General features: G+C 34.4%; 1 protein-coding gene across 2 annotated transcripts; it reads left to right on the top strand.

Annotated features, from left to right (window-relative positions):
* The first annotated feature begins 7,407 nt into the window (after positions 1 to 7,407).
* On the top strand, positions 7,408 to 25,253 carry LOC106138692 (ATP-binding cassette sub-family C member 4). Of its 2 annotated transcripts, XM_013339925.2 has the most exons (25): positions 7,408 to 7,771; positions 9,353 to 9,484; positions 10,199 to 10,403; positions 10,770 to 10,995; positions 11,334 to 11,431; positions 11,554 to 11,751; positions 11,967 to 12,093; positions 12,276 to 12,410; positions 13,215 to 13,396; positions 13,753 to 13,917; positions 14,054 to 14,191; positions 14,581 to 14,748; positions 15,342 to 15,464; positions 15,707 to 15,954; positions 16,339 to 16,388; positions 17,838 to 18,047; positions 18,466 to 18,696; positions 20,874 to 20,980; positions 21,870 to 21,993; positions 22,344 to 22,517; positions 23,378 to 23,505; positions 23,752 to 23,874; positions 24,111 to 24,233; positions 24,315 to 24,475; positions 24,567 to 25,253. In XM_013339925.2, the coding sequence occupies exons 1-25, from the start codon at positions 7,560 to 7,562 to the stop codon at positions 24,844 to 24,846; spliced, it is 4,068 nt and encodes a 1,355-aa protein (XP_013195379.2). In that variant the 5' UTR covers positions 7,408 to 7,559; the 3' UTR covers positions 24,847 to 25,253. The 2 variants fall into 2 exon arrangements, with proteins under 2 accessions (XP_013195379.2, XP_013195380.2); XM_013339926.2 differs by lacking the exon at positions 7,408 to 7,771 and having other exon boundaries at positions 10,227 to 10,403.
* The last annotated feature ends 976 nt before the right edge of the window (positions 25,254 to 26,229 follow it).

The following is a 26,229-nucleotide window of genomic DNA, read 5'->3' on the forward strand; positions in this document are numbered from 1 at the left end:
AGCAAATACCTATCATAAATGCGAAAGTTAATTTGTTTCATTGTTTTTTACACCTTGAACCAATCTTCATGGAATTAAGCGTTTATATGTTGTAAAAATCCTTTAAGTAAATAATGAATTTTATTATTTATTTATTTATATAAATTAGAGCTAGGAGAAGAACATAGGGTAGAAATAATGGCATTCCCAGACCTTGAAAATAGAGTAATGTAGAACGTCACTATAATTCTAATAGATATTTGGTAGGCACCCTTCTGGTTGGTATCTGTTTTGAAAGCGGCCTTGAACTATTGCGTGCTAATCCTCTTTAGTTCAACCCGCCTACGGCGATTTGGCGACTTGACGTGGCCGCATTTGGATACCAACACTTTCACTGCATCCGGAAGGTTTTAACGCTTCACCAAGTGGAGGTTAATGGCATGCAAGAGTTCGTAGGGAATGACTTGATTTTTAAATTTAAACCTTCTAATAATGCATTTATTTTCTTCTTTTTCTTATAAATAACGCTAACGCAATGCGTCATCGTTATTTATTTTAATTCTGCTACGAAACTGTGAGAAAAAAATTCGATGAGTGCTTGGGATATTAAAATGAATCATGCTGCTGAAGGACTTTTGTAGAGCCATTTAACATCGTGTCGTTCCTGTACGAGTATGCAGACACTAGGTATTTCAACTTGCCACGATCTCTGCATACTGCTTTCGCTTCATCCGTTATCCAAAACTCTCTTCATGCAAGCTCGTTGGTTAACGGTACTCTTGAATTGCGTATTTTGTAATAAATTTTATAAAATGATTATAGTTAAAAATACTCACGATTTTCTCTTCGACAATGTCATTATTGTTGTTGTTGCTCCCATATTTTAAGGCACCGTTTTCCATGACCACAACTGATAGTCGGGTAGGCTTGATTATGTATGTGTAAACACTTTAACTGTATCTCATTTCAATTTTGTTATGTTTATATTTATTGAACTGTTACAAAAGTGTTGATCAAATATAATTGTATTTTACAAGTGATAGAACTGATTAATAAAAAGCTGTATATTTGGATCTTTTTCGTTAAATGAGAATAGATTTTTTTTGTTTTTATGGTATTAGTAATTAGAAGCATTTAAATAAAATTGAAAAAGAACCAGTAATGAATAAATAGAGATGTATGTCATTATGTTAATACAAAAATAGCACAATTGTACGTGCAGTCACTTTACGCTACCGCTAATTATAGCTAATGTATATATCAATTTGGCAACCAGTTAGTTTTAAAGGTTTAAAAATATGATAGGAACCATAAATAATGCCTGTACGAGTAGGTGCAGGTGTTGTAGAATGTATAAGGAATACATTACACAGATTGAGCTAGCCCCAATGTAAGTTCGGTACTTCTATTATGGGATACCTAATCTAGTATCTCAACAATATGTAATTTTGCTTTATAATAAAATACTTATACAGATAAAACATTCTCGATCAAGAATAATAAGAAAAGTTAACTACTTAAGAAGATTATTTTTTTAAGAATATTTACAAGTAATCCAAGTATTAACAATTATTGATCGATACCCGTTAGGAGTTATAACTTAAATTCACAGCTAGTGATTAAACAGTTGATTGTTAGTCAGTTTCTTTTTGAAATGGAAGAAACGATACCAAATTCTAATAATGCTCCTAGCCACCGGTACTAGAAGTTGTTGTTGTCTTCAACCCTTTATCAATATGGCGAATGCTTATAACAAAAGTCGGGTAAATTCAAATCTCGCGAGATGAAGTATCGAGCCTCCTCATACATTTAAGATCATTAACTATTTATTTACATTCTAACACATATTAAAATAACAGATGTCTCTGTTGTTCTTGTTTTGAGTGATCGAGGTCACCCGTAACCCTAACCGAAACAAATTTTAATAAGAAGTTACATAACTATAATAATAAGCAGGTAAACCTGTATTGCAGAGTGTTGCTACGTTACTTTTGGTAAACACATTTCTTTGTTTGTTCGATCACTTGTAAAATTTGTATAGTGTTTTGAGTATTTACTTTGTTTAAATTGGTGACCTAACTAATTTGTAGTTTTCATGCACTGTTATTGGAACACTTTCACTCTTGTTAATATGGTGATGTATGTGGAAGGCACAGAGTCTGTAGGTTGACACATGATAAGTGTTGGTTTTGAAGATTATATGAGCATCGTAAGGGTTGCGGTGCAGCGAGCGCAGTGTGGCACACGGGCGCGGGCGGGCGAGTCGGCGGCCGCGTCACACTGCGGCTGCGGCGGGCGCGGCGCGGCGTTCGCTGCCGCCGCATTCACCGCCGCACCAACGACCACCATACCGGTTAGGGTTACCACGTATTTAGAACGTTAGCCTAGTACTTGTAAGATTTAAACCGCTAAATTGAGAAAATCACCTTAGTTTTGAAATATTCACACACATATAAGGTTCATATTGTTTCGAGTTTTTTGTAAGTCGTCAATTAAAACACAAAGCTAATTTGTCGTTGAAAGAGGACAGGAGTTTAGGTTTATATCACACAAACATGTATTAGGTCACATCACGTCTTATCCATTACTGGGAGATAGTACAGACTTACAGACAGTTTAACTTAATTTTATACTATCACGTCTTTATCCCTTGTGGGGCAGACCAAACCAACAATCTCATAAATATTCAAAGGTCACTTTCAACCATATGGCTTGGTAATAAATAAGAGGTTCACATGTGACAATTTGCTAAACCATCGTATCAAAGGATGCTTTTCTCTTGATTGACTTTTACAATCTATGCAGGATAAGAAGCAGCTGTTACATGATTAGATTAAGATGCAGAATAGTATTGATACGTTTCTAGCATATGTACTTATCAATAAAACTAAGCAACGGTAAGTAACTGATTATTATAATTAAAAATAGATGAAACATATTTTGTCTGTAAAAAGTTATCTACTAAACCTAATTCTTGCCCTAAATACCTGCATTACTAGATGTGTTTTGTATGGTAACCCTAATGGCGATTTTACTCCACGCACCATCATTTATTATTGACAGACGACCTTGGTCTATATAACAAAATCCGTTTCTTCTTGCATGGTAAGTTTTAGTGGGTCAATGACTAGCCGGTCTTCTAAGGTAAATGGTCAGAAACTGGTAAAAATTTACGAACTTTTCAAGCAGGTAAAACGATCCTTTCTGTAATAAATATTCTAAGGATAAAAAACACTTAATGTAATGGCGTAGACACGTGGCATATTGATTCCTTACATAATTAATGGCTGTTCAGTTTCAGGTATTGAAACTTGGTTTGTTGTAGTGCGTAAAGGATATTACGTGGTTGTAGGATTCTTTTTGTCATTTGATATTGAAAATCATTTTGATAAATTGTCTTACACCATATTTCTATAAAAATATAAATAAATAATATTAAAAAATTAAATAATGCTGCCAGCCTTCTGACACACTCTCACAAGTTGATACTATGCAGAAACTGTACAATTTGTAAATTTAACTTTAGTTTGTAATCATCTTTTTGTTTTATAAGTAGGTATGTAGTTTTAGTTAGTAGTTATAATGATTAATATCTGATTTACAAAATAAAAAAAAACACGGGACAAATTACACGTGTACTTTATTTAAGTATATAAATAGGTATAAAGAATCCTATCATAAGACATAGATGTCTTAAAGGCGACTAAAGAAGAGACACATTCATCTAGTGCAACATCTATCATGATCCAATACTGGTTACGTTCCCCTGCAGAGGTTAGACGGCAGTCGCTGCGTATTGGTTACTTACCCAAAATAGAGTCATGGTCCAAAGGAGAACCCCAGGCATCTCTCCAGCGAAGTTAGAATGTAACCGGGATTAACGCCAATATAAAAAAGAAGATAGCTGTACATACATCATCGTAATGTGACACGGTATACTAGAGTTCAAGTATTCTATATCAAATTAAGCGGCAAGTCGTCACCTGATGGAATGGAACGGGCTGCTTCAAACGTCACATCTTTTGTCTAAAAATAACACGTTGAGACGAAACAAAGGGGGTGCCACGACAACGAACAAACACAAAAATTGCACCGATTCAAGGGTTCGGTAGTATTGTTTTTTATTCACATCGTCCGTTTTGACAGTATGTTTGTACTAAAATTATTTCTCGGTTTGAATGTAGTTTTCCCAGTTGTGTGAGGCTTGGTTCAACTTAAAAACTAGTCAATAAAATTTATGTCTTGAAATTGTCGGCGAACGAAAAGCAACAAGATTCTTTATCATTACATAAGTTATTTAACACTTCTTGAAGATTTTATCGTAATCACGTGTATCTTAAGAGATTATTGGATTAAAAAAGGTTTTAAAAAGATTTGTATCGCCTCGCAGTTCGTATGTATCTACACGATAATAATTCATATCGCAAATCTAGTTATGAGGGACTATATGAACCAGAAAATACAACAGGTGGTGACATGTATTAGTTTTCTATATTTCATAATAATTACAACATGTTTTATCTAAGCGTCCTTTTCGCTTTTATTATTTAGGATACTTATATAGAATGGATATCTACACGGGACGTGTCATTCCTCATAATAAAATACATTATGGTTTAATAAAAAGATAATTTTGAGAAATTAACAAATATAAAAAAGTTCTGCAGTTAGTTTATCAATATAATTGCACCTTATTGTGTAATATGTTTACTTTAAACTAATATACTGCATTTTACATCTGGATTAAAGTATGAATTTTAAAAGAACCTTCTTTCTTCACGAAATAAATAATTACTGTTATTAATATACTGTTATAAAACGTTTATTGTGCTTTATACACTTTATACACACTAATTTGAAAAAGAACAAACTCACAGTCAATCATTACTTGGCATACAATACTCTGAAATAAAATTTTCCAGTAAGACCTTAGTAATATATTAAACGATAAACTGTTGTTATCTATTTGATTCGATACACAGCGTATCGTAAATACGGCTGATAAGAAAATCATCTGAAAGAAAAAAATGTAGGAAAACTCATAGTTTTGATGGTACAAATAAGATCCATTATTGTTTATACTTAATGCTAAGAAACTGCGAAGTAATTATTTATCTGGAATTTAATGATGTCATTTCATATTCATTGTAGGTTTACCTAATATCTTTTATTTTATTGAATCATTGAGCGGTGTAATAAGAAATCACTTAGTTTAATGTATGATGGTTAATGAGTATGTAAATATTATATGTAGATATTCAGATAATTTTTTTTCTCACTCATCCTCATCATCATGACCATGTTTAAGAACAATTAAACTGCTAAAACTGAAACTTGGAAAGCAACGCCTTATCAGATGCGCTCTATGATCTAGTAAATTTCATTCATCTAAATGAATAAATAAATAATAGCTAATACATCATCCATACTTCCATACAAATATGTACATTAAGGTGAAACCAAATGAATAATTTTTTAAGAAATTTTGCACCACATGGAAATTTATTCATGGAATAGCCCATGGGATATGGATAGGTAAGACGAAGGGGCGTTTTACTTTTGTCAAATTGTGTCGCAGAGATATCTGCTTATATACTATCAATACAATCGGTAAAACAACGTAGAGCGTTGGTGGTCGAATCGGTAAGGTGCACGCTTAAAATGCGCGATGAAAAGAAAGGCACCGGTTCGAATCCCACCTCGGACGTGTATAATGACTATTTTCGAAAATTATGTACATTAGTTTGAATGCTAACCGATGTTTTTACGCTGGGGGAAAAAACCTGCAAATTCAGACAACTGGATGAGTAACCATAGATCGGGTTAGGTTTACCTGCAAAGGTTGCGGAGGTCAGATGGGAGTCGCTTCGTGTAAAAACCTGACTCACCCAATACAGGGTCCATACGGCATACCCCGGGGTCCTCTCCAGAGAGGTGAGGATGCAATCGAGGCTAAAAAGCCAAGAGAAAGAAGAAGACGACGGGGCGTTTAACTAGAGGTAATCACCAAAATTTAACGTATTTTCAGATTTTCGTAAAAGTTGTATTGTTAGAAATATTGTAACAGTCGTTGACAAATCAAGTAAAAAAAATGAAATCCATTAGATCGTATAATATTTTCAGAGATATTAATACAATGAGAAAATATGGTACGCAAAAATATTTTAAAAATGAACGTACAATTTTATAATGAGATTGATTTTTTTATGTGTGCTCTGCAAGAATTAAATTTAACTTAAACTAATTATTAAGAAACAAGATATTTGGCCCGATTTGAGGTATATATTTTCCTTTGAAGGTACATACTTCTATGGCCTGTCCTGCATGGTTGAGTGATGGAAACTGCTAAAAACTTAGAGTTAAATAAGCTTATTTTAATAAAGAAGATACTGAATGACTGACTGATAAATTAAAACCAGTCAATTCTAGAGATTTGAAATGGAAAGGCTAATAAAGTTGGGACTCTTCTGTTAGGTCGTCAGGCTAGAAATCTGCCACTATTTGAATCTTAATAGCATCATTGTTGGCTCTGTCTGCCCCGAAAGAGATAAAGACGTGACCATACGTATGTATTTTTATAAAAGAATTACAAAATAATTAAAGGTATAATATATATTTAATATTCTATAAAGAATACTATTGGATTCCATCCATTCCATTGTTAAAGATTAATAAATATTCTGAAGTTGGTAAAGGTATACATTGTTCGATGCATAAAAGATTGTAGAAGAAAGAAAATATTTATTTTTTAAATAAACAATGTTTTTTTTGCATTGTTTTATTTTCTGAAGTATATATCACATTAGAGGCCGTCCGCATAGAAACCCTATCAATCCCGCGGGAACTCCGGAATAAAAAGTAGCCTATAGGTATATGCTATTCTGGGTCTTTAGCTACCTACATACCAAATTTCATCGTAATCGGTTCAGTAGTTTTTGCGTGAAAGAGTAACAGACATCCATATCGACATTCTCACAAACTTTCGCATCTATATTAATATTATAAAGCTGAAGAGTTTGTTTGTTTGAACGCGCTAATCTCAGATACTACTGGTTCGAATTGTAAATTCTTTTTGCGTTGGATAGACCATTTATCGAGGAAGGCTTTAGCTATATAACATCACGGTTCAATTGTAAAGAGCAAAGAAATAATGGAATATGAAAAAAAACGGGAAAAATTATACATCCTTGAGGGCTTCAATGATGCCCATAATAACTATTCCACACGGACAAAGTTGCGGGCACAGCTTGTTTATAATATTAGTAGGATAAATAAAAATAAAAAGAAACAACGGTATTTGTCTTGATTCTAAACAAATAAGGCATTTTAATATATTTCACGTTCACAGCAGCTAATCGTTATCTGCTCAATTAAAGAGAGATTAAAAGTTATTTACAGATCGTGGAATATAAGTAAATATCAACGAGCGCCTACAAGCGATTATAAATCAGTCTGTGTGAAACTTACGCCGCGGCTGCTTTACATTATGTAATTTTTTTAATACGTGTTTCGTAAAGATATATTTTTAATAGTCTTTTTTTTGTTATTATAATTGTGATATTATATGATAAGTAAATACAATGGGTGTCAAAAGCACTGGTCGTGATTCTAACCAAAAGAAAAACAAAAAACTACCTTCAGAGAAGTCCCCTCCGGGAGTGTTTTCTAGGTTTTTGTATTGTTGGACATTCCCTTTGTTCTATAATGGCAACAGACGAGATCTTGAGGAACACGATTTGAAACCGGCGAAGAAAATTTACGACTCAAAAAATGTGGGAGATATGTTGGAACAGTAAGTTTTTTTTATGAAAACACAAAAAAAACATATTAAAATGCGCATTTCACTTTTCACACACACACACACACACCAAAAGAAGAATTGTTTCTTTACTGCGCGAATTGAAGACCGAATTTTTTTATTTTGTTTCGGATACCTCAATAATAAATTAATGATCACAGATGGTTGTAATTCTCTAAATACCACGTTCCACGTTTAAGTCGTTAACAGTTTGAATTTCGGTCTAGTAGTAGTTGTTCTCATAATACAGAGATATAATTACTAAAAGGGACATAATTTTTTTATTTAAGTTTTATCAAAGATAAACTTCATTAACCTACCTAGTTATAGGATTATGATAAAATTCATTAACCTAATTGAAGGCTAGATTAAAATTATATTTATACCACGCCAAAAACTAGTTTTTATGTTAGAGAAACTGGCCAGATATAATTTGTTTTATAAATATGTATGATAATTTATAATTAGAATATTTTCCAATTTTAATTTATATTCAATACATATGTACCTTTGTACATAATGTACATTAATTTTTCTGCACCTTTTCTACGAGCTTATAGTAATTATAATAAAAAACTGATGGAAATTTTTTCGCGTTTAGATTTTTTTAAGATTTCGTATCCCTCCATGTAACCTAAGAAGAATCTAGCTATCAATATTAATTTAAATGTCATTAAATTAGTTTTTGGTTGAAAACATACCTACCTACTTTCGAAAGTAGGAAAATAATAAATATTTTGATAAGTTTCTAAATGTATCACGGGAAATTTTATAGATGAGCCTGTATTTTTTAAATATAAGTAGCTTTGTATTACTTAGAATATAGATATCATTATGATGAAACTATCTCCAAGAAAAGGAAATATTAGTAAATGTATTTCTGCAATTTAGATTTCTCGAATGTTATCACAGTGCATTCCCAATTATTTACAATTATTACGGTTGGATATTTAATAAAAATATATTATACATCACTGAACACAGCAAAAATATAGTGCCCGGCACTAAAGTTGAACAAAATTCTGATCTGTGATTCTTATATGAAAAATTTCTTAACTATATTTTGTGCCGTGTGGTTCCCGGCACTAATATAAAAAAGAATAGGAGCACTCCATCTCTTTCCCATGGATGTCGTAAAAGGCGGCTAAAGAATAGGCTTATAAACTTGGGATTCTTCGGTGATGGGATTTAGGTGATGGGTTAGCAACCTGTCACTATTTGAATCTCAATTCTGTCATTAAGCCTTGTTAGGCTTAATGACAGAATTGCAGCTAAACATGGCCTGTCAGTCTTTTATGACTTCTGGCTCTGTCTACCCTGCAAGAAATATAGACGTGATTATATGAATGTATGATAGAAAAATTACTACTACTACTTAGGTCAACTTATTTTCCGGGAACTTTACCATAGTTTATGAGCCTTAACATGATTGAATCGAATCTCATCTCCGGATTTGTGTCATCGAAAGCATAATTAAATGCATCTCAGTTTTAAGTTTACAATGTCAAATTAATATGTTTCGGGACTATTTTGGGAGGTTTTAAAGTACCTATTATAATGTGATTTTATTCACAGGAATTGGTTTAAAGAAGAAGCAGCCGCTAGAGCCGCGGGCCGCACACCATCCTTTGTAAAAGCTTTAGCGAAGACATTTTTATGGACTTTCATCCCTGGAGGAATAATGCAATTTATATACACTGCTCTTAGGTAAGAAAAAAAATAAACTATGTATTACTATGAGTTACTTACTCTATAACCACGCCTTTTTACCTTACGGGATAGCCAGAGCCAAAAGTCTCGAAAAAGCGGAACGGCCTCTGGTGGAATTGAATTTCAGATAGTGACAGATCCCCAGTTTATTAGCAGTTTCCCAAATCATTTTACAATTTACTCATATGAAAATAACAAAAGGTTATGTACATTAAAAGCCCACAAAATTTACGTTCTTTAATAAACTACAAAGTGCACTTTCAGAATAATGGAAATTAGATCGCTATTGTATTTTAATGAATATAACCTGCACGATAAAGATATTATGATGACCCAGCATTTTTCCGAAAAATAAACTACACGCTTAATTATGTAAGCGATTAGAGATCATTTGTGTCTTCGTATTATTTATATTGAAATAGATTAGGCTTAGAAGATATTTGGTGCCTTAGTTTTATAAGAAGTTAGAATTACTAGAATTTATCTTAGACTAATAATATAATTTTATAAATATGAATGTTTGTGATGGATTATGATGAAAAAAAATTATACACAGGGTACTTTTTATCGAGAAATTCCCAAGCGATCGAAACCTCGGGGTGCAGCTAGTGTGAAATAAACTAATCTAAAAAAAAGACAATATAAATCGAAGTAAACTACGCACTTTTTCCATATTTTAAATTCGGGCATCGTTCTCCTCCTTGAACACAGAACAGCAACCCCTTTACTTTTCGGGCAGCTGCTGCTGTACTGGTCCCCGGATTCACCTATCGACCAGCAGACCGCTATGTACTACGCCCTGGGAATGATCTTTGCCAACTGGACTGGTTCCTTCTTCAACCACCACGGAGCACTGTACTGCCAACAATTTGGAATGAAGCTGAGAATCGCTACCAGCTCTCTTATGTTCAGAAAGGTTTGATTCGTTTTCCCATTTGATTTTATTACAACATTATTCTTCAATAGTCAAATGTACCTACATGCGTGTCTGGCACTCTGTACCTACCTGTTTTATTTTCACTTTAATAAGAGATTAAGCAAGCAAATTGTTACCGGAATTCATTATCTTCATTAAATGCAAATTCAACCAAATGCAAATATATCAAGAAGAAACTTCTTGTGTAGGTTTATAAAATGAGCCACCGAGATACCTATACCTACCGAGGTATATAGTTATGAGTATATTGCATTATAAGAAGTTATGAGTGAGGTAAAAATCATGAATATCTCTTACACGGTACACAATAACATAAATGAAGAAAAATATCCACGTAATTTTTAGATAATGCGAATGAACAACGCATCTCTTGGAGAGACGGCGGCAGGCAAGGTGGTGAACTTACTGTCCAATGACCTGCAGCGCTTTGATCTAGCGTTTCTGTTCCTGCACTACGTGTGGATCATCCCGATACAGCTGGCGGCAGTGTGCTGGTTGGGCTACATGCAAGCGGGATACGCGGCTCTGATTGGCTTGGCCGCTCTGATAATTATCGCTCTACCTATACAAGGTACCTAGTTAATAATTTAGGTGATTATAAAAAGAAAATGTTCTTAAAAATATACCATTAAATAAAAAACACAGAAATTAACGGAACAGAAAGACGATCCGCTTCACTTAACCTATTATAAATTAAACTAAAAGCTGCACTAGATGAATGGGCCTATACTCTAAGCTGCTTTTAATGGCATTGTGTGCAATTAAAATTAAGTTAAACCTATAACACAAATTGATAACAAAAGATTTGGGATCAAATGTAAAGAACAGCTGATTTTATATTATAAATTGTAGAGCCATATTTTTTCCTTGTCAAAAAAGTATTGAAATGTAGTTTTCCCAATATTTTAGCTTTCCTGAGTCGTATAATCGGAAGAACCAGGTTCAAAATAGCTGACAAAACTGACGAGAGAATCCGAGTGATGAGCGAAGTCATAACTGGAATTCAAGTTAGTAGCCACATGCATTTTATATAAGTCACTTATTATCAAAGTATGAGTTAGAAATATGGATAATTTATTGATATATTGTGATTACAAACATGACGGTCAACTCAGTTATTAATTTTTAGGTAATCAAAATGTACGCGTGGGAAATACCTTTCGAGAAGACAGTTAGCCAAAAGAGAGACGATGAATTGAAACAAGTTCGCATCGCCACATTCTTGAGAACCGTGTTCTTAGGCTTTATGATGTTCACCGAGAGAACGGCTTTCTTCATCACCATAATGACATTTGTTCTTTTAGGGAACTCGATGACGGCTAATGTGGTAAGTACTAAGAGTTTAGACTTTGTCGGCAAAATAAATTAAAATAGTTTATTTCAAAACTTAAAGTCACACTAAGTAAATATTATTGTTCAAACATGAAATCATAGCTGACTTAAATGTATTCACATCTTTTTTATTAAGTACTTTTTCCTTATGCGATAAACTTTTTTTGTGTAGCTACCTAACCTACGCGTTTTTATCAATTTGTCTTTCAGATATATCCTCTACAACAATTCATGACCGCTGCCCAGCTTAACATAACACTGTTCTTGCCGCTCGTAGTCAGTTTCACTGCTGAGATGCTGGTATCCATCAAAAGAGTTCAAGAATTTCTGCTATTGGGTAATATTTTTAACCACCCGTGCCATTCCTTTTACCATGAGTGTATATTTATAATGTAGTATCACTATGCGGTCTTCTAGAACAAATAGGTTCAACCCATGCCCTATCTAGTAAAATAAAGTACATATTACGAGGAATTCGAATGGCGAGTTGTTGCCAAAACGCAGCTTTTTAATTTACAGAGGACAGGCCCGACTTGGCGGCGGGCGCGGAGGCGCCGACAGCCCGCTTGTTCAAAAATCCCAGTTTCTCGGGCGCCGACAAAACTGTTACGCCTCTCTCTTATCACCGCAACTCCGATGCAGTATTTACTAATGGTAAGCGCTGATAGCGTGATACGTGCTTGATACTTTAATCTGTGATAATAATTAGATCATCTACCTTTTAAGTAGGTGGATATCTGCGGTAGTAGGTAACTACGTAGGTACTCCCACATTATCTCGGAAATACCAATCTTTATCAATTATCGTCTGACGAGACAATAAACTGTTTTTTTAAACATATACATATACATATGATCACGTCTATATCCCTTGCGGGGTAGACAGAGCCAACAGTCTTGAAAAGACTGAATGGCCACGTTCAGCTATTTGGCTTAATGATAGAACCGAGATTCAAATAGTGACAGGTTGCTAGCCCATCGCCTAAAAGAGGAATCCTAAGTTAATAAGCCTATCCCTTAGTCGCCTTTTACGACATCCATGGGAAAGAGATGGAGTGGTCCTATTCTTTTTTGTAATAGTGCCGGGAACCACACGGCACGGTTTTTTTAAACATGTTTGTTAATACGATATTTTAATGGAACAAACCAGTGCCAAAGAAAAATGCGTGTAAAGCATTTGCGTCAAAGAATACCTACGAGTACGCCAGCTCTCTACGCCAAGTTGTAGAATAAGATCATGTCGCAAACTATTCTAATCTCAATTCCTGCAATACGCCATAGAAAGCCTGCAGCTGAATGAAGGCTTCGTTCAGTCAGTCTTAAAAAGGTTTAAAACGTGGCTCTGTCTATCTCGTAAGGGATAAAGACGTGATTATATGTATTATTTTATACTGCATGCTCCGATGCAAAAAGAGAGGTGTTATAAGTATGTTTATACAGTCGTGGTTGATACATTTAGGTATAAATCGCGGCAACAAATTCCGTCGGAGCATGTCGATGCCAGGAGAGTTCGCCGTGGAGGTTCGTGACGTCACGGCGAGCTGGACCGGCGACCCCAACATGTTGGCTCTCAAGAATATCTCGTTCAGGCTGCGCCGGGGAAAGCTCTGCGCCATTATAGGAGCCGTCGGGTCTGGGAAGGTCAGAATCCAACAATTCATCTAATCTAATATTATAAAGAGTTGATTGTTAGTTTGTAAGGGTTAATCTTCCGAAATACTGAACCGATCATGAAAATTCTTCACCATTAAAAAGGTACATTATCGTACACTGAGGGTAATTATCAGAATTTGAAATTTACACCATGATTTCATGATATTACCAATAAAGATATTCCTTTACATCAGAATTATTTGTGATAATGATGAAGTCATAAAACCGATAATATCAATCAAACACACAAAGAAAAACATGAGTACATTTGTTTTTGAGTTATCTTTCTTTCCATCTTTCTCTTCGCCTTAAAATTCAAGTACCGTTTGTTTTATTTCAAACAGTCATCCATTCTGCAACTACTTCTGAAGGAGCTACCAGCAGCTACCGGGAGCGTCGTAATACCAGGAAGCATTTCTTACGCGAGTCAGGAGCCGTGGCTTTTCCCTAGCACCGTTCGGGAGAATATTCTTTTTGGATTGCCATATGATGTGCAGAAATATAGAAGGGTATGTATATTGTTTTTCATTTATGTTTCAATTTCATAAAAACACTGTCAATTACAAACGTTGCCTGGTAAGAGAGACAGGTATGTCACAGAATGTTCACAGAATTAAAAAGTAATAAAAAAATCTATTCTATCAGGTTTGCAAAGCATGTGCACTGGAAAAAGACTTTTTGCAATTCCCCTACGGCGACCAAACACTGGTGGGCGAGCGAGGGGTGTCGCTGTCGGGGGGGCAGCGCGCCCGAATCAATTTGGCCCGCGCCGTCTACAGGGAGGTGGGTAATTGGTTTCTTATTTGTTGTCCGAACGGGGAGTTCGTAATAAAATTCTAATGTTGATATTTGATCTTGCATGTTTTTACTTTTACTGGTTGAAACCTGCAGACGCACAAGATTCTGGCGTTGGTAAGTTCTCCCGTTTGACCTCCGCAACCTTTGTAGGGGGACATAACCCTTGTTGGATCATAGTTTTACATCCAGTTGCCTAAATTTGCAAGATTCCTTTGAAAAATAATTATCAAAAAAAGGTAAAAATGTTAGAATAAATGTTTAAGAATACATATAAAGATAAAATATAGTGAAATTGTGTCGTGCGTCGATACGTAAACAAGTATTAAAAAAACATTATGTTCATTCATGGTTAAAATTTATTTCTCTGTATCCAGTCGGACGTGTACCTCTTGGACGACCCTCTGTCCGCGGTGGACCCTAACGTGGGCCGCCAACTATTCGAGGGCTGCATCAACGGGTACCTGCGCGGGCGCACCAGAGTGCTCGTCACGCATCAAATACATTTCCTTAAAGCTGCCGACCATATTATTGTGTTGAATGAGGTGATTTTGCTATTCTGTTTATTTGTATTACCTACTTAAAAGTTTCAAAATACCCGTTAATCAAATAGGTAATCTATTTGAGTTTTTTTCTTTTTCTTACAAAACAACTCATACACATGCATATAATCACGTCTACCCATGCGGGGTAGACAGAGCCAAAAGTCTTGAAAAGATTGATAGGCCATGTACAGCTGTTTGACTTAATGATAGAATTAAGATTCAAATAGTGACAGGTCGCTAGCACATCGCCTAAAATAAGTTTATAAGGGATAGGCCCTTAGTCGCCTTCTACAACATCCATGGGAAAGAGATGGGGTGGTCCTATTCTTCTTCCGATTGGTATCGAGAACCACACAGCATTAAAGTAATTAAAGAAAACCAATAATATAAAGTAATATGTAGAAAAAGTTACCATTATCATAAATCGGTAATGGGCGTCACGGATAAAAAATATTATGCTCTATAAAATTTTATAGTGTAACTACATTACGTTATGATAATGTAGGTATTTTGCGCTATGTACTTAAAATATAATTGACTTTTGCGTTGGTATGTTACGAAACGCTTGTTAAATATTATTTTTTATTCCTAAGGGGCGAGTTGAGAACATGGGCACTTTCGACGAGTTAGCATCTTCAGGCAAAGAGTTTTCCATGTTATTGACCGCGCTGCAGGACGGTAAAGACAAGGACACCGAGAGTGTAGGTTCAGGAGTTGTAAGTGAACCTTTATATTTAAAACCTTTAAATTATTGTTTACAGTGAACTTTGATCAGGTCTTTGTAGCTGTCCTTCTGCCTTTGAAATTTTATGAATTTATTGTAAGTGCTTTTTTTAGTACCTACCTAACGATGTTCACAAAATTAATATTTTCGAAACAGAAATTTATCAGAGCACTTCAGTTTAATCAAATAAAAGACGTTTCTTATTTCGCATATTATTTTAAAAATTACTTTTAGAGTCTTGAAGACAAAGAGAGACCAAAGCTACTTAGAACTCAATCTTCCGTCAACGAGGCAGAACAGCCACAGGAGTTTGAAGCTCAGAAGATAAAAGATGAAGAGAGACAGTCTGGGAACTTACGATGGGAGGTCGTCAGCGCTTACTTCACGTCTGGTGGAAACGTGTGCTTCATCATGTTTACAGTGTTGATGATCTTACTGGCTGCTGCTAGTGCCGCGGCCGTCGACTTCTGGGTTAGCTTTTGGTTCGTAATCTTTGCATTTAAGTTTTTTCAACAGATTTCCTTAAAGGTACTACCATTACCACTCATGACTCTATCAACCTGCCAGTTATACGAGCCGAATCATAGCCATGCTATCTTCCAATGGCTTATTAAGCTTAGTAATTTAAATTTGTATTTACCTGTACCAAATTCAGTCACTAAGATACGTGTACGTTTGATTTTTGGTTTTGCCTGCGGCATCATTCGCACACATTGTTGTTTATTGCAATTGCTTTGAGAACAATCCTTTTTGCGCTATGAAATATTATATCCTAACCTTAATTTTCAAGAATTTAGGAAACGAACACCTTAAATACCTATCGGTAAATCGCTTAAAATAATAATACTTGAATTATTTCATTTTAGGTCTAACCAGATGGCTATATATGAAGAAGGATTAGATGGAGAAGATATGGGTTAGTATTTTATATACACTAAGTAGTCTTTGATGTTAGGCATATCATGATATATCCAATATCAAAGTTCGGTCATAATTTTTTATCCAAATTCTTTGATAAGATTATCTAAAGCAACCTTTAAACGGACATGCGGATTATAAATAAGATCATTGCTTTAATTAAGTCCTAAAGTAAACTCCTATTTTACAACAAATATTTTTAATTATGTATCTATCTAAAAATCAACAAGTTGATACATTGATACTGATGAAAGCACTATAAACATAATTTCTATTATAGTATTTTTATTACATAAAATAACTACAGTAATAAAGTATATTCAACAAATTGCCACTAGGTACCACTAGTAAAGAAACAACTTTTCAATATAAAACTATGTAAAAATGTCTTTAAAAACAGAAATATGTATATAAACTTACTTTAGATATTAACCTACTACAGGGCAGGGACTTCTAATAATAAAAAATATATCGAAAGGATTTTTCAACTATATAAAGCAAAAATTACACTGAATTAAATCGGGACAAGTTCGCATGATCCGCAAACAGCCTTATACCTTATTATTTTTTATTCTATTACATAATCATTATTCAGTTTATTGTAAACTAATCTTTTTTTCAGTGCCTCACGAACTAATGAGAATAATTGCTCTCTACAGTCCCCAAGAACCTCCATACTAAATGTTAGTTTTCGCCGATCACAATATACCTATCCTAAATACTCGTAATAACTTAACAAAGTATCGATTGATTTGATATGAAGATAACATCACATCACCAAAACCTAATTAGATTTATTTCTTATCTCTGTTTGTACGTTATTTGATTAAATAGACTAAGCACGAATATGTGCACAGAAATATGAACAACAAATTTTTATTTCTTAGTTCACTTAAATTTCTTTTGATTGAGGTATACCAACAAACCAAAAATCTTTTTGCGTGAGAATTAAGTGAACCGATTTTGATGAAACAAATTTTAAATGTTTTTCTGAGTTAAAACAAAACAATTGGTGAAAGTTTTAAGTAAATCGGTTCAGTACTTTCGGAGATACCTAAGCGTGATCATAGAGACAGAAAAAATTTAAAAAAAAACTTTCTATTATTAATTCCAAGCGTCCCTCTATCCATTTCAGTCAATAATACTTAATGTACAGACAAAATATTTTTACTGTTTTATTATATGTATTGTTGTACTCATATTATGCAAATAAAAGTTTGAATTTGAATTTGAATATGGGATTCACCTAACATAAAAAAGAGAGTAACAAATTTTTAAGTGAAGACTTTAATTTAATCGTTCTGGAAGCAGAACGATTTTATCGATCATAGACCTCAGTACTTAATTTATATTACCTTGTTAAGTTTTGATTATTTTAATTGGTGTATACCTATTCACCTCCAATAAAAACCATGTAACAATTTGAAAAGTATTCCTCTCATTCCAGATCCAGGTTTAGACGTACAAGTGGGACCGTTCACTACGGGACAATACATCATCATCCATGGCTGTATAGTGGTGTCTTGCATCTTACTCACACACTTCAGAGTCCTTCCATTTGTGAGTCTATGCGTATCTGCTTCTAAGAACCTGCATAACAGAATGTTCTCCACCATGACTAAGGGCATCATGAGATTTTTCGATACTAGCTCCTCAGGTAATACTAATAAAATAAAAAATATTACTTGTTTCTTATACCTTTATTGTACGAAAAGGTTAACTTATACCAATAACGGATCTCTTCAAGTCAACCAGCGAATAATTAAAAGAAGATACACTTATAAACGTCCGAATTTAAGTAATAAATTATATATTATAAGTACCTTATATAAAGTACTCGTATACTTAGAACAGTGGCTAATCCTATGTTCTTTGTAAATATATTATCTTTCCTTCATTTTACTAAAAATATGACTTGAAATCCGATAGGAACACGAGGATTTTTAAAAATTAGGCAATATTATTCAGATTTCTTTGATAACGTATTCAAGATGAAACGAAAATTAATATTTACTACATATTTTCTACGGATATTGAGCAAAAGTTCTGAATAAACATAATTTTAAATATTTCAGGTCGTATTCTGAACCGATTCACAAAGGACATGGGAGCTCTGGACGAAATATTGCCTCGAACTTTGTTGGATGTGTTCCAAATCTACAGCACGCTGGTTGCTATCCTCGTATTGAACGCTATCGCGCTGTACTGGACCCTCATTCCTTCAGCGGTTTTGCTTATTTGCTTCTTCTTCTTTGTTAAAATTTACATGAAAACAGCACAGGGAGTAAAGAGGTTGGAGGGAACGGGTAAGTTTATTATTAAACGTTTTGTTATTCTTAAGAATAAATGTAACATTTGTTAAAATCATGTAGGTAAATGTATTGTACATAATATATACTCTAGTTATTTGTGGTAGTTGACGACATTATAATTATTTGTAGGCCATATTTAAGTGAAATCCGTTCAGTGGTTTTGTTCCCTTCGGCCACTTTCGAAACCAGTTTCTAAATAAGATTTTTTTCCTACGAAATTGTTTTCTGTAAAGGAATGATAATTATTATCCCGAAGTAGTAGTGTCTTTTCCTTTTTCATAATATTAGATGACTTGCAGCATGATTGCACCTGCAGATTGATAACATAGTATAATTACGTGAATTAACGGCAAATAAAAGGACCATTCTTCAACTGCAGTAATAAATCAAGTAGAAAACGCAAGCAGTTGCAAAATAGTAATTTTCGAATGGTAGGTAATAAAAGTCAACAGTCATTTTGAGGCAAAAATATGGGATCAATTTTGCTGACGACCTACTTTCACTTCAGCGTGTAATTTGAATTCTGCAAATATTGTAACTGAAGTTTCTCTATCGCACGAGACTAAAAATATTTTAGCTGATTTTAGAGAAATAAATCACTAACGGGTAGTAGCATTGCAACATTTGCGTATTATCCCAACGAATATTATAAATGCGAAAGTAGGTTTGTTTGTTGTCTCTTCACGCATTAACTACTAAACCAATCGCTTTGAAATTTTGCGTATATTTAATTAAAACTCTAAGGGTGAAGCCAGACGGGCGTAATTTTATGAGTTGTGAGTCGCGTATTTTCGGTCGCGTAATTTCTGCTGCATTCGGTTTCATACAAAAGTGCAGTTTGCGCCACACGACGACGCAAAATGAGTTGTCTGTCGACTCACGCGCATAAACTCGACCGAATTTCTGTCGGGGTGAGGGAGGGGAGAGAGGGAGAGATTTAGTAATAAAAGGTTTTACGTGATGTAATAATTCTTGAAAAACATGTAATGGCATATGGTAGTAGTTTTTAAACATATCTGGATTTGCACATACACGTTCATATAATGTATGGAACTGTCCACATATCAGCCTCTCACTATTGAGTGGGTTTACCCAGCTTCTTTTTCTGGCATCATCTTCAGTATCTTCTGAATATGCTTCGTAAATACACAATATTTTCAATGGATCCATCGCACTTGATGACACAAACACCCCGTATCAACACTCGATAGCGACTGAATAAATTACGTCCATCTGGCAGCTCAACCGAAATTCGGTTGGGCGTAATTTACGCGGCCGAAATTCTGCGACTCACAACTTATAAAATTACGCCCGTCTGGCTTCACCCTAAAGAAGGCCACAGGGAGTACCCTATAAAAAGTATTTTATCCCTATAAAAACTATAGTTCATGTGGGGTTTGCGAGAAACCTGTATTCTATGGGTACGACTTTGTGTTTCTATGGGTACGATGTATAATCAGCGCGTCTGTTTATATGGACAAGCGGTCGGATTTATCTGCCCTCAACTGCAATACAATATATAAAGACGAAATCTTCTTATTACAGTGGAATGCGATCAAAATAATCTTAACTCTTAAATCTTCTGGAGATATATTCCTATTATATTTTTCTTTTAAAATATGTGGTGTAAATTCGTTGTATAGAATGAGGTATAAACATATTGAACATACCTACATTGAAAGAAACCTAATTTTGTATAATGTATGTAATTATGGTAGGCACCAATAAAAAAAGAATAGGATTATTCCATGTCGTTCCCATGGATGTCGTAAAAGGCGACTGAGGGATAGGCTTATAATTCTTCTTTTAGGCGATGAGCTAGCAACCTGTCTCTATTTGAATCTCAATTCCGTCATTAAGCCAAACAGCTGAACGTGGCCTATCACTCTTTTCAAGACTGTTGGCTCTGTCTACCCCGCAAGGGATGTAGACGTGATTATGTGTATGTATGTAATTATACAGCTGCATGTGTCCTTCTAATCTTTTTAAAACTGGCAGCTCTGTTTATCCCGTAAGTGATAAAGATGTGATTATACATATGACAAATACTTCAGTAGTTGACATATTACTACAAACACAGAACAGGAGTATTGTTAATTTAGTACTTATGTTCTTATTCGATCTTGGGCGAAACGACCAAACCTAACCTATTGAAATACTTTCTTTTACAGCAAAGAGTCCAGTGTTCGGAATGATAACATCTTCTTTGAACGGTATTGCTACCATAAGATCAGCCGGCGCTCAACACAGACTCATCGCTGATTTTGATAACCATCAGGTAATATACGTTTATTTACCGGTAGTTAAACAAACTAATTGGATATTTATTTTCCAAATTGTTATACTGATAGATTGAACATTTGGAAGCGTAGATTTGACTCCAAATAGAACTAGTGTCTACGATGTTGATGCTAGTTATCTCTCTAAAACTTTTCTATGAACCTATCTATATAAAACTTTTCACTTCCAAAAGTTACAATGCTTAAAAAGGAAAACTTATTATGATAAAACTTGTATATAAGAAGTAAGTATCTAATCGTTAAAATAACAGTATAGTCATAATTAGTCTTAAACTACACACGTTATGCTACGAAATTCCCAAAATAAAATCAATTACTACTACGCCACATAGCGCTTCGATAGCTTGCAATTATGGACGCACTCCGACTAGGAAAGCTTCGAAATCGATTTATAATACTTACTTCAAAACTGCTACAAAATTCGGCTGCATATTTTTTCCCAATTTATTACCTATTAGTAAAATAATTAGTACTTCTCTTATTTTATTACTTGTATTTCCGACGAAAAATATAGTCAAAGGTTCTATGTTGTTACACTTTTGATGTTTGGTGGATTACAATTGCGGCCGCAAGGCTGTGCAGTCAGGAAGCGAATAAGTTTATAATATTCAAACATAGAGAACAGATCACAGATCCATTATTTTAAATAATTGATAGATATAATTATTATTAATTTAATTATGAATGTATTAATGCTCCTGTATGTTATTGTGTAATTGTGGTGTAAGTACATAAATAAATAATAAAAATAATTTTATTCTTCCAATATTATTCTTTTCTCCACACTATACGTTATCAGGTTTTTATTTCTATGTAGGTACCTAGTAAATAAAATGGGTATCTGATCTGTGTCTTATTATTTGACAGGACCTGCACACTGCTGCGTGGAACAGCTACTTGGGCGGCGGGTCTGCCTTCGGTTTCTATCTGGACACGATGTGCCTTGTATACCTCAGCTGCGTCATCTTTGTTTTCTTATATCTTGATTTGGGTAGGTGATCTTTGTTCTACTTTTATAGTGTAAATAGCATCAGTATACGAAGGTGCTGAATACCCTAACGTCATATACCTTTAGCAAAGTATCAGATGCCGATAGCAGATATACATGAATTAAAAAGTGTTATTAAATGCATTTCATACGAAATTAATATGCGCACTAGGTGCATAAGTATGTTGTACTCACCCCCATAGGAATCTTTGTTCAACCTATCGTAATTTAATGTATGTATAACAGAAAAAAGCGCATCTAGGGCCCAATCCTTTTAAATTCTTGCAATATTTTTACGGCTCAACATTGACTTGACTGGTGATTTTAAATACTTTTATATATTTCCGCAACAGGTGACGCAATAGCCGTCGGCAGCGTGGGGTTAGCGGTGACACAGAGCAACACGTTGACGGCCATGTTGCAGCACGGAGCTCGCATGTTGGTGGAGTTCATCGCTCAGCTCACGAGTGTAGAGAGAGTGCTCGAGTATACTCGCATCGAGACCGAGCCAAACCTCTTTGAAGGCAGTAAGTAGCCGATGGTATTATATTAGTTCTATTTTTTGTCCGTGGTACGTTTCAGTTGTCCGGTAACGACCTCACCTCTCAGTCAGTTTCTCCTCTTTCAAACATGTTCCGCTTATGACCATGATACCATACTAGATTGGGATGTCAGGTTTTACTCGAAGCAACTACCGTCTAACCTCTGCAAAAGTTAGGAAAGTAGTCTGAAACTTCTTCTGTACTGAAAACTTATAAATGGCTTACATTCTACTTTAAGCGAACGTTGAACTTTGAGGACGTATGTTGACACCAATGTTTGAAAAGTCGTATTTTAAGTATATATTCTCACTCTTCATTCCTTATATAATTACAAGTATCCACAATTGAAGACCTTTATCTTATCTATACAACTTTAATCATCCAGTTGTTATGAAGGACTTCCTTTTCTTTATCTGTTTAAGCGTTTAGGCGATTACTTAACGTTTGAAGATGATGCACTTATCGTTTCTCCTTCTAGTCGCAACATAATATATCTAACTTCTACTAAATAATTATGTACTTCAAATGAAAATACTCAATAAATCTATGAAATGTTATATAAAGTATAAAGTATATATTGAACAATAAAATATTAAAAAAAAACGGACAGTATTATATTCATCCCAAATTTTTCACTGAAACACATTAACGTTGCTTAGTAGTTCGTTCAGAGTGAGTTGCGCCGCAGCCTGAACACAATTGCAGCTTATACGAGCACTCTTTATGTAAATTTAAACTTATTCCACTGTTACCTCTGTCTCATAATTTATGACTATTATGTTAAAGTATGTATACGCATATAACACTTATAAACAATTTTTTTATAATATAAATTTTTATAACAGAAATAAACGCGCCTGCACATTGGCCTTCAGCGGGTAACATCGAGTTCCAAAGAGTATTCTTGCGTTACGCCCCAAACGAAGCACCGGTTCTCAAGGACTTAAACATCGTCGTCCAGAGTGGGTGGAAGGTGAGACCAGCAAATATTTAAAGGAAAAAAAAAACAAAGTAAATTAAGTTTACAAAACCTTATTCAGTGATAGCTATGATTGATAAGAATTATAAAGGGCAGAACTGCATATATAGTAAAAATGTAAATTACTATTAAATTGATATTCAGTTTGCGTCTACAATATTTATCTCATATATGACTGCAAAACTACATAAGAAATATTGAAACATTGTAAAGATATAAAACTATTATTATAATTTGCAGGTCGGGATAGTGGGCAGGACGGGAGCGGGTAAATCTTCCCTAATATCGGCTCTGTTCCGTTTCGCATACATTGATGGGACGATATCCATCGACGGCATTGATACTTCCCTGGTTGCAAGACAGGTACATATTAATAACTGCTGAGTTTGCTTCCTTTTTCAGATTCCAGAACTACGCTAAGGTCATATGACCTACGTTAATCACATGGATTGTTACGACTAGCATCACTAGCAGATAACATACAACAAATGAACCTTTTCATTTAGATTACTATTAGTCTTTTTTTTTAAATAACGATTTCGCACTTGGACTTGACTTGGATAAGAAAGAAGTTTTTAATTAATCATTTAATTTTTTAGGAGCTTCGATCAAAAATTTCAATTATTCCGCAAGAGCCAGTCCTATTCTCCGCTACAATAAGATACAATCTGGATCCTTTTAACATCTACAGCGATGATGACCTCTGGAGAGCGCTTGAACAGGTTAACCAAATGATTACTACTACAATCTACAAATTTGACTTTAATATTACTCACTTGTTTACATACTGGATTTTTCTTCAGGTGGATATGAAGTCAGCTGTTCCTTCACTCGACTTCAAAGTAACGGAAGGAGGTTCCAATTTCTCTGTGGGGCAAAGACAACTAATGTGTTTGGCGCGCGCTGTGCTTAGATCTAACAAAATATTAATTATGGACGAAGCCACTGCCAACGTTGATCCTCAGTAAGTTATTGCATCTAAATATACCAGGTATGTTACATTGATTGCCATTGAAGGCTGAGTTATTGTAAATTTATCTTGCTTTTTATTACAGAACTGACAGCTTTATACAGCAGACAATACGGCGCCAATTCTCATCTTGTACAGTTCTGACAATTGCTCATCGGCTCAACACCATTATGGACTCTGACCGTGTGTTAGTAATGAATTTCGGGCAGGCGATGGAGTTTGATCATCCTCATATTCTGCTCTCAGATCCAAATAGTATGTTTTCGTCCATGGTTCGTGAAACTGGTGAAAAGACTAGTGCACAACTTTTTGAAATAGCCAAAGAAAGTTATTTCCAGGATAATCTGCAGAAAAATGCAAGATGAAAGATCAAATAAATGTTGATAAACTAGATCGATTGAAGAAACGTGATATTATTTACAACGCTTGCATCACAGTCAATGTCACTAATCATTATGCAGGTTCATAATGGAGAGAAGATTGTTTTAAACTTGTTATTACTTCTCTTTGCAATATAAATACACATGTACATACATACACGTTTGAAAAATCTAAAGTTAGAGACCTGCATACCGATTATGTACCTATAACTAATGGTTGTGTTTTCGTTAATGTAGATAGCAGCATATTTAGCAGAACTATAGTTTAAACTTCTAAGGATAACAGAACAGGGTTGTTTGCATTAAGTATTAATATTTGAAATTTATTTGAATAAAATGTGAATATTTTTATACATATGAAAAAAATATATTTTGTTGAATAAAGGTTATTGAAAAAATATGTTTTAATGACTCACATACACAATATCGTCTTACATTTGTTATGTCATAAATATCCATTAAGCCTATTGACTATTGTCAAACGATTCTAAGTAGTCGTTTTGGTGAATGGCTAAATGACAGAATTGTCAATCAGATATACTAACTGGTTTTTAACTTAAAATCCCAAGCTAATAAGCTTTTCCCTCGATTACTATAACAATCAACGTGCAATACAGACGGCACCTACATATTTTTCTTCCCTATACTAGACTAGAATAGCGAAAGTTGAAACAATAAAATTAAATGGAATTTTATTTACCTATCACATCATGCCAAATGCACGACATATAAGACTTGTTCTTGGGTGGTAGCAACGATACAGCCGATAGCTTAGTATAAGAATGATCAATGCTAACGCGACAAAAAATGTCTCTTTCCTGTGTGTGTCGACATAGGTTTCCAAATTATCGTCGCTGCAGTTATCACAGCAGCTCATTTTTGTAAAACTAAATCATCGGCCCTGTGAAGTGCAGGGACTCATTGTATTTAACTTTTAAATTTATTAAATCGTGGATGATAAAACTCTGTTACATTTTGCGACATTATGACCTGACACTGTCAATTATGACAAAGGAGCTAAGTTGCGTAACAGAATTAAAGAATAAAACATACTTACTCTTTATAAAAATCATAAATACTTCTTAGATAATCTAGAAAGATAATCTCAGTGAACACCCGAAATCTTTCAAGTTTATTAATTTCAAGATTGGTGAGTTCACCAAGATCGCCTGGCTCGCAAAGGGCCACGACTAGGGTATGGGTAACGAAGCAACTACACTCATGGTCCTGATAACTCCTGCTTGGAATATACATAGTTACACCGGTTGCTTGAAAATTTTTGTTTCCTCCAGGTCATTCCTCCCTCCTCGACCTCATGTGGTATCGTAATTTTATTACCTTGTTAATGTTAGTAAGTATTGGATGCCA

The sequence above is a fragment of the Amyelois transitella genome, chromosome 4, assembly GCF_032362555.1.
Source record: "Amyelois transitella isolate CPQ chromosome 4, ilAmyTran1.1, whole genome shotgun sequence".
Taxonomy (NCBI): Eukaryota; Metazoa; Arthropoda; class Insecta; order Lepidoptera; family Pyralidae; genus Amyelois; species Amyelois transitella.

Bases quoted from the DNA above. Each gene is read 5' to 3' on its own strand.
- LOC106138692 (XM_013339925.2), top strand. From the start codon at position 7,560: ATGGGTGTCAAAAGCACTGGTCGTGATTCTAACCAAAAGAAAAACAAA. The intron at 14,749-15,341 runs GTGATTTTGCTA...TTTATTCCTAAG, and splicing joins ATATTATTGTGTTGAATGAG to GGGCGAGTTGAGAACATGGG. The intron at 22,518-23,377 runs GTAAGTAGCCGA...TTTTTATAACAG, and splicing joins GCCAAACCTCTTTGAAGGCA to AAATAAACGCGCCTGCACAT.